The 10462-nt window shown below is 27.2% G+C and overlaps 1 protein-coding gene across 1 annotated transcript; it reads left to right on the top strand.

Moving 5' to 3' along the window:
• The first annotated feature begins 191 nt into the window (after positions 1 to 191).
• On the top strand, positions 192 to 8897 carry LOC101238945 (snaclec coagulation factor X-activating enzyme light chain 1). The gene is made up of 3 exons (XM_065791849.1): positions 192 to 328; positions 5846 to 6196; positions 8305 to 8897. Exons 1-3 carry the CDS (start codon positions 220 to 222, stop codon positions 8475 to 8477), a joined length of 633 nt encoding a protein of 210 aa, XP_065647921.1. The 5' UTR covers positions 192 to 219; the 3' UTR covers positions 8478 to 8897.
• The last annotated feature ends 1565 nt before the right edge of the window (positions 8898 to 10462 follow it).

A 10462-nucleotide genomic window follows, 5' to 3' on the forward strand; every position in this document is an offset into this window, starting at 1 on the left:
ATTTTTTCTTCAAATTTTTCGCTTTTATCTTTAAAAACTTTATTATAAAATAGTTTTGCGTAAAATAGTTAATGCTAAATATTGATTTGCTAAAAAAACGCCCCATACAATTTGCGATGAATAAAATATGTTGTTTTTTGTTTTTAAATATGTTGATTATAGTGTAAATAATTCATTGAAAAAGTTTTTTGAATTTTAAAACATCTCTAGTTTAGTGTAATGATGACCATGCATAACAAAAAAACGTTTTTGAAAGTTTTATTTTTAAGTTCACAGTTTTATTGTTTTTTAGGTCAAATTTTTAACGACAGCGATAAGTCAAAGAAAGGTTAGTTATTGTTTTTTATTTTGCATATACTTTTTCGTATTTGATTTTTAGTTTTTTAATTTTATTCAATATTTGTTCTTAATTTTTTTAAAATCTTTATACTCGCAATCTAGCACACCCACACGTAGGACATTGAGTTGTTTTAAAGATAATAAAAAAAGGTTTCACTTTTCGCAGTGGTATAATAAAGTTCTGTTAATAATCCCCGTTAGTTGTATTTGCCCATTTTGGGAGTTCGGCTTTTTCACCCCAATTATATATTTGTGGACACGTTAGGATAGGACTTGATAAAAAAAATTGCTATTAACTAACACAATAAAATATATCATACAATTAAATTATTACATTAAAATGTACAATTTCATTGTAGCAATATTAAAATATGATAAACTTTTAAGAAAAGAATTTCCAACAATAAAAGACATATTAGAGTTCGTGATTAGGGTTTAATTATAATTATAAATCTTTGAACACAATGTATTTGAGTTCACATGAACTCGATGTATTTAAGTTGACTTAAACTCAATGTACTTGAGTTCACATGAGTGAATAAGAAAAGGAAATAACAAAAACAACACCCAACAGATAGAAAACATCTCATTTCCGGTAAAAAAAACCCGGAAGTAAATACCAATTGTATTTCACTAATAATTCTGATTTGAGTAAGTGTTATCTAATCTGTATATTATGATTAAGTTTGAGAGTAAAACTGCATTAAAAATAATTTTTATCGTATTATTAAGAAATTTGATGGAAATTGGTTTGAAAAGAAGAATATTGGTTTGAAAGTAAAATATTTTGCATTCTACTTTGTCTGGCATTGTACTAGTTTCTAAAAGCCTAGCACTAGATTGTACAATGCTTGGCCTTTATTGCTTAAAGAGCCTGGCAATGTACAATCTAGTAATTTTTCTGTTTTTGTGATTCCACAAAGTATTTTGAAACAAAAGTTTAAATAGATATTTGAAATTAATGACCCAAAAAGGTAATGGGAAGTGAAAAACTTGATTACGATTTAAATAAATTTATGAAAAGAAAGTCTTCTTTTGATAAATTTATTTATCAAAAGAAGACTTTCTTTTGATAAATAAATTTATTAAATCGTAATCAAGTTTTTAATCTTCTTTTATCAAATTGAAAAAATAAATTCGTTCATTCATAAGAATCATAGCAAAGTTTTTAATTCTGATTAAAACTTTTTTTTGTCTAGTAACAATATAAAAACACTGTTTCATGACATAAACATGGAGTAAAAATCAAAATGGTTCAAATCAAAGAAACTATCAATTGACATTAAAAAAACTAAATGGACTATCTTTTATCCAAATAATTTTTTAGTTTAACGTTTTATTTTTTAATTATAATTTAAAAAAATTCGCTTTGATTTATGCAAATATCAAATAAGGCAGTGTTAAATACAAAATCAGCTGGGTCCTCTTTATCGGCAACAGAAGCATCTAGCACGTCTAATAAACTTTAAAGATTTTTATACTCATGCTAAATCTTTTTTATTTAAAAAAAACATTCTTAATATATATCAACTAAATGTTTTAAATAATTTTTGTTTTATTTTCAAATGGAATTTAAACTTAACCCTTTTACTTTTCAAAATTTATATGCAATAAAACCCTCTAAAAAATGACAATTTTTTTTATCAATATAATTTACTTAAAAATTTGGAAGATCTCTTAAATAATATCGTGAAGCTTATATAATTTCATGAAGCTTTCGTACAAAAAAAGTTGGATTGTTTCCACATTCAAAAATTAACTGAAAAAAGTTTTTTCCTTAATTATAGCTCTTAAAGTTTCGTAAATGTAATTTAGAATATTAGATTGTATTTTTTATTGTATTGTTAAACAGTATTTTATATTTGAGATACCTAAATGTATTTGTATTGTATTCATAAACAGAATTTATTATTATTTTTTTGTTGAAATATTTGGTTATTATGGACTATTATGGAAGTGTTAAACGGTTCTCGGTTACCGACATCTTACAATCCTCTTTGAGTTTCCGTGTTCTTATATTTTATGCGAAACAGTATTAATGATAAAGACAAAAAAAAAAACATTCAAAAAACTTCTCACGCTTTTTTTACTTGAAATTTTACCGCGAATATTACTACTTTATATTATTAATATATGAAATTTTACCGCGAATATTAAGTTTTAAGATTTATTTTATTTTTAAAATTATTTTTATTTTTACGATTATTTTTATTTTATTAAAGATCAGAATAATTATATGTTGGTAAGTTTAAATATAGAAAAGTTAATATACAAAATATTATTTTTCTTACATTTTAACTTTTTTATAATAATTTTACTATGTTAAACATACACCATAGCAAGTTAAGTTATGATAAAACGTTTAAGACGAAACATATTATATATTTTATATTTTATATATATATATATTTTTAAGCAGTTAAAAATGTGAAATTTTATTCCACAACATGGAAAAACTCTAGATAAGTAGTATTTAAGAATTGTTCCCGGGAAAAATAATAAACTTAAATCTCGAATCCCCTGGATATTTTTTCCGTTATTCATGAATTTAAATGACTCATACCTTTGCGCCAAAGTCATAGTTTTTTAGTTTTCCGGACCATCAAAAGATCACTTAATTTTAATGTATTCTTGTTGAATTTTATCAAAGTGCTTTATGAATTTAAATTAATATTAGAAAAATGTTTTTAAACTATAAAGTTTCAAAGGCTTAAATTTATTTTGATCTAGCAAAAAAAAAAAATTGTGAGGAACAATGCAAAAATAGTCCAAAATTATTACTGTGTAAACGAGGCTCTACCGTTGGATTGAAGACATATAGGAAAAATTAATTAAAGGTGTTATTGTAGAACCAATTGTAGAATGTATTTATTCTACATTAAATTCGATAATAACAAAAGTTTTGTTATGAAAAACAAGTGGCTTGTTAAGAAATAAAAATTACTTTTTTTTAAAGATCTTTAGATCAATCGATTAAAGATAATTTTAGATTGTAGTTGTATTGCAAGTTATAGTACTATAGTTGTAATCTATCTTTTCAAGAACACAGAAGAGAACGCAGAAGTTATAATTTAGAAACGTAAGATGTAATTGAGAATAAGAAAGTTGTAATTTAGAAACGTAAGGTGTCATTAACAATACGAAAGTCATAAATAAGAAAGCGTAAGATGTAATTAAGAACATGATAGTTATAATTAAGAAAGTGACAATTGTGCTCCTTCATTTCATCACCCGCGTCGTCAGCCCTGAGCGGTAACTGGAAAAGTTTTATCGAGTGGTTACAGTTTTTAGTTGAATAGCAAATTTCATAGTAATTTATTGTAAAATAAGTAATTTATTGAAAAAACAAACGATTTAAACAATGCCATTAAAAATCACTGCGATGTTCACATAAACATCAACTTGGACGTCTTCCCCAGCCGGCATTTGGTCCTAAAAAGACATCATTTAAACGTTCAAAAGACGTCTTTTTAGAACCAAATGCCGACTGGTTGTTACGCAATGCGTGGTAGTTGTATAGCACGTGCACAACCAGCTCCCTTTATTGCATTTTTTGCCGCAGTAACGATTCCTTTTATACATTGCATAGATTGTTCCACAATCCCAGCACCTCATACAGGCGGAGTGTTAATCAAATTTTTAACGTTACTTTTAATTTTGGACCAGATTGTTTTCACTGAGTTAAACTTTGAACTACAGGTTCCAAAATGTAACGACTGAGCTGGTAAATTTTTAAACACTCTTTTCAAACAAACGTGACAAGAAGCATTGTCTGAAACGACAACCAAATTCTCTAAACAATTCCTGGATGAAAATATAGTCAGGATCAACTCATTACAAGAATCTGCTTTAAAACTCAGTTTCAATCATAAAGACATTTTTTTAATGATGAAGCTGCAACTAAATATAGGTTTGAACTTATTAGCAAGTATTTTTATTATAGCCTTTCTTCTTTGTCTAGCGCGTCATGCGTTTTTCCACAAAATAAGTTAAAACTTTCATCCAACCAACTTATAACAATCTGACAAGCTTAAAAGTTCCTAACATTTTAAGCTCTTTTCTTCTTGTTTTTATCACAGTTAATTGGAGAAGGCTCCTTGAGTATCCTTTTTATGAAAAAAAAGGTCTGCCTTTGAGGTAATTTGCGACTGTCGTTGTGCTGAAGCTTATATTAAGTCGCCTTAATAATTTTGTTTTGATGACCACCAATTTCAATAGACAATCACTTTTAATTCATGCTAATGTTTCTTATATTTGATCTTTGGTAAATATTTTTGGCTTAAAACTACCTTTTCCGATGAAATTTTAACATCCACTGTAAGCCCAATTATACTCTTTTTTAAGATGTAATTGAAAACTGCAGTTAAAAAAACATGTAATTTAGAAAATTAAAGTTGTAATTAAGAAATGTATAATGTAATTTAAAACAAGAAACTGTAAATAAGAAATCGTAAGATGTAATTGAGAACATATTTGTTGTAACTAAGAAAATAATATAGATTTTTAGAACAAAGTTCTTCCTATTTTTAACTTTTGTTGAATAATAAGTAAAAAAAAGTAAAGTAAAACACAAATAATCTATTTACCAAAAATTTTAAAGATTTAAATTGAATGAACATACAGTGTTAACTCAATTTGCATATACGTAAATGAAATAATAACCGTGAGTGATAATAATAATTAACAATAGATAATAAATACTTAAGATGTTTGGCTCTGGAAGTTTCTGTTTCAACTAAAATTCAATATTATCTACAGACCTAAAAGCCCTTACTCAAAATAATTTTAATTTTTAACATTTATATCAATAACTGATTTTAAAAGTTATTAAACGAATTACAACCAAATATTTACAAGAGTAAAAATTGCACATTAAGAGTTCGATAGTGAACTTTATTTAATAATAACCCCGTTGGCCACAAAAGTTTTATGCCGCTAAAACTAAAAATTTATATTTTTTTTGCATAAGAATCTTTTATTGCTTTGATTTAATTTAAAGGATAATTGTGTGCTTTAAATTGAAATCTGTGTTTTGGAATAGTTTTATGTTATATAATGTAGTAGTAATGTTTTATATTGTAACAATTGTATTTATGACTTTTGATTAAAACGGTTGCATTTAGGTATTATAACAGTTGTATTTTAGTTTATAACGGTTATATTTTAGATTATAACGGTTGTATTTTAGATTATAACGGTTGTATTTTAGATTATAAAGGTTGATTTTTGGATTGTAACGGTTTCATTTAAAATCTTAACAATCGTATTTTGGATTGTTACAGTTGTATTTTTGATTATAAAGGTCGTATTTTTGATTGTAACGGTTGTTTTTTTTTTGATTGTAACGGTTATATTTTAAATTATAACGGTTGTATTTTAGAATATAGCGATTGAATTTTGGATTTTAACGATTTTACTTAAAATATTAACGGTTGTATTTTGGACTGTAATGGTTGTATTTTAGATTATAATGGTTGTGTTTTAGATTATAGTGGTTGTATTTTAGATTGTAACGGTTGGCACAAATTTAGAAAATCTTGCTACAAATATTATTACTTTTCGGAATACTTTGATTCAGCTCAAGCAACTTGTTATGACAATAACGCCCATCTTGTCTCAATATTGGATACACGCGAAAACAACTTTGTTATAGATCTAATTTCGTCAAAGTTTGCTGGGTCTGTTTCGTGGATAGGTTTGCGGAACTTTTCATTCACATTTGAATGGATTGATAAGCAAAATATTACTTTCTCTAACTTAACAGTTTATGGCGAAGGAAAATGTGTGATGATTGATGCAAGCAAAGTATGGAAAAGTACTGTCTGTGATGTCAAACTACCTTTTGTTTGCAAACGAGGTAAGTTTGATCAAAGTAAATTTTAGGATAAACTTTTTTTGCTGAAAAAAGGCCCAATTGTTATGGATTCTTTGATGGATAAGCAAGCAGTGGCAAGTTTAAGAGAGTGGGGGGTGGAGGGGCATGGGGTAGTGTATCCCACTTGGAACTATATTAGACATTTTTTTAAGGCGAGTAAGAAAATATATCAATTATCTTTATATGCATAAGTTATGCATATATTTATATGCATATGTTATGCAGCATAGTTAGTTTGTTGTAAAAAACCACGAATGTTTCTTTTCTGTTTTACAAAAAGTTTTTTAACCATAATGCATTGTAACTTAATGTGTTCTTAAGCGAATGGTTGTTAAGTTTGCACTGTAGTTTATTCTTTTGTATCTGCTTATTTGATATATAATTTAATATATAATTGGTCATTTATTATCATATACAGTATACTCGAACCTTAAAGCGACCAAGGAAAACGGTTCAACTAAACGAATATTCGGCTTAAGCAAAGTAAAAACAATTGTTATTGTTTTCCCTTGAAAGCAATAACAATTGACTATAAGAAATAGTCCTAGATAACAAAAGTTCGAGCTAACAGGTTGTTTGGCTTACCTGGAAATAACTGTATTTATTTTATTTATATTTTTTAATAAGTTTAATTTTTAAAAGTTTTACACAAGTTTTATACAATTAAAAAATTAGCAGTGCCAATGGAGATAGTAAAAAAACAACTACTGCAAAAAGAAAACAAGTCAATGTTTTTCATATTTTAATAAGAAACGTATATTATTAGAACAGGTTAACAAAACAAAAAACTTAATCATTTGAATACCGTGCATTTTTAAATTATTTGAAAAAAACACCGCTTGCAGTATATAAAAAGATACTTTAGAACCTATAATTTTTATTGAGGATATTGTGTAATATTTAAAGTCAAAGTCTTTAAATCAAAATACAAGACATGGATTTTGCCTGGATCTGATTTTATTTATACTTTTTCAACACATATTAAGAAAGGCAAAGAAGGAAAGCAATACTTAAATTAATCTTACTTCACAAAATTTCCTATGTTTCTATCATAAAGATAGTTCCGGATAAAACAATTATATTGGTAACAAAAAAATTAATAAACAGGCGGTCTTAATAAGCTTGGTGTGAGCAGGTAAATTTTCCCAGAATTATTTTACGTGTACAAGCACGCGAGAGAATGCGTAAAATCATATTAAGGGTCGTCCATAAATAACTTCAAGCAGCTTTGACCATTTTTGACCCCCATCGTAACGTTTTTGTAAAATGTTTCAAACAAGTCTTTACAAAACCACTAACCCTTTTCCCCTCCCCACTTGAGTGTGACGTAATTTAAAGACGACCCTTTATGTGAATTAAAATGTCATAGATAAAATACGGCTAAGTAAGTTTTTAAACTTTAATTAGCCCCCTCCTTGGTAAATAATAAAACCAGCCCCTGTAAGCGAGTTTGAAGGATAATGTTTGAAGAATGAAAATAAATTTATTTTTGCAGGATTATTTAGCGTACTTTTTTAAAAATTAATTAGTTAATGTTAAACATAAAACATAAACGACAAAAAATTGTGTTCAAATAAAAACATAATCAACTATTCCTCTAAACGCTGATTAAGCTGATTCTTAACTCAATATTTTAAACATTATAATGATGTAGTTTCACAGGGGGTTTCTTTTTTTTATATAACAATATATTCTGTTTTAAAAGCCACTGCACATAAAAAAAGCACACGAAAACTTAAATACTCTGTCAATATTAAAAAATATAAGTTTTCAGTTAATGCTGAAAATAAAATTAAATAAACAAAAGAGTAATCTTTTCAAAATAAAGAAATCTAGGAAAATCATCACCTACAGACTAAACTAAAGAAACAAAAACATTTAATAAACTCAACGATTTACAGAGAATATGCAAAGTAATCAAATTTTGATAATAGAAATATGAATGAAATATACCTTATATCTTTTATATTTTTTCTTACTTTTTTTAACTTTATAAGTTTTAATTTTTAAGTATAAATCATAAACTATAAAAAGTTTTTAAAATTCATTTATAATAAATTAATATTTATTAGTTTTATTTTTTTTTAAAGGCAGCCTCGATTTGATGTCCGACAATTTTGATTTTGCAGTGATCATTTCTCTTGTTTGTATATCAGCAATAATTGTTTTCGTCCTATATGCGTTCTGCAAAATTAACAGACCAATATGGTTTTATCAAATTTACGCAAAGTTTCGACAATTGTTCTGCTGCATGTTTACGTAGGTGTAAATTTTAACACTTTAAGCATGTGAGAAATATATAAGGTATGTGAGAAAATTGTATGGTATGCTTAATGCGTTATGCTCAACCTTTGGCTTGAAGTTCACTCAAAATTTTTAAATAAACACGTATTCTTTGCAAGAGTTTACTAAAGCACTTTGAAGCAACACGTATTCTTCGCAAAGCAATTTAAAACCAAATCGATATTGCTAATGTCATAACTTTTTTAAATGGTAATAATTTATTATTCTGCTTTACAGAAACCGAATTTTTATCAATTTTGAAACTTGCTATAGTCAAACGGACACAAAATGTAGCAGATTTTTTGCCAGTTTTACAGTACGAATAATCTGACTGTGTAGAGCACTTGTATATAAAATGTTTGTAATATTTCTAAAAAAAATAAACTATTCTATTCTGAAATTTCTAAAAATGAGTTTCTTTAGAAAAAAAGTGGGTTCCCTGGCCCCCGGTTAAAAATAGCCTTAAAAATAGAGTGCTCAACGTTTTTAAAAGATCAGAGCAATATCAAATTAGTGGAAAATTACTTATTAATTTTTATTATTGATTTCTGATGAGTCTTTAAAGATAAAACGCAAATGGTGAAGATATAAAGAGCAATATTAATTATTAGAGAAGTAGTTGAGTAAGAATCCTTTCAAGAAAAATGGAGGAACAATTTACATCTTAAACAGCAATATTTTTTTCAAAACAGTGCTGGGCATTATCCAGAGGGAGGGAAGGGGTGCTAGGGGCTTAAGCGCCCCCTCCTAAGTAGGTGGGATATGATGATGAGGGGGGGGGGTAGAAAACCTAATTTCTTTTATGAGCGGGGATAGGAAGAGGGGCAAAAAAAACTGGATCAAACAGAAATTGAAAGAAACCTCTATCATGAGTTTAGTATGTATCATAATTATTTACTTTATTATAACTTTTCAAATACATATTAAAAAAATTAAAAAAATAAATAATAATAATAAATAAATATTAAAAAAATTATAAAATTTTTAATTTCACATTTTCTGATTTTTGAAAGCTTCTCTTTCGTGTTTGAAAAGTGTTTTTTTCTGTGGTCTGCCACAGTAAGTAAAAGATTCTATTTTGATGCCTTATTTTGACACAGATAGGTGAAATCTTGCATCAGTTTGATTTCTATTTCTGCCATATCATTGACAACAGTCAACCCATTGATAAATCTGTGTAGATGTTTATACTTTGAGAAATTGTGCCAGTCCCTGAGAAATCATGCTGTAAATTAATCTTGAATAATGAAAATATACAAGACTTACAATTACATATCTAATATATAACTATAATCATAAAAATAGTAATAATAATACTATTAATAATAATAATAATAATAATAATATTTTGGCTATTACGTTTTTACCTGCAGCAAACTTCCATCCAATCTGTTTCCTTCAGGTTTAGATGTTGAAAAATAACCCAAATCTGATATCCAACCAAACTGGGCAGACTAGGCTAGTCTCCAAGTTAATAGACTATTCTCCAATTTTAATTTAGGGAAGACATGTTTTTTAAGTTAAAGGCTTTTAGGTCTACATCAAAACCATGGTAATGGTTTTGATGTAGACCTAAAAGGGGCTGCAACCCCCTTCACGCAACCTTGAAATATTTTTCCCAAATTAAAAGTTTAATATAATCATTTAAAATTTTAACATCAATTAAACTATACCCACCTGAGTTTATAGCTGTAGTATCAAAAAATATGCTGTGAATATCATCCCAAAGATTCCAACCCACAAGAAGTCCCGTAATTGCTGTTGCTTAAATAAATCCACTATCATCTGACATTGAAACCTTCCCTATAAGCTGTTCTCTCTTAAAATCAAGAGATGTGACAAGCACAGCGATTCTGTCCATGTTTCTAGTTTGCCCATATGCATACTTCAGAGCAGTTTTCCCATTTTTATTAGATGTTAAAATGCAAAATCACTCAACCTCTACTCTTCTCCACACTGAAATAG

This window comes from Hydra vulgaris, chromosome 02 (assembly GCF_038396675.1).
Source record: "Hydra vulgaris chromosome 02, alternate assembly HydraT2T_AEP".
NCBI lineage: Eukaryota > Metazoa > Cnidaria > Hydrozoa > Anthoathecata > Hydridae > Hydra > Hydra vulgaris.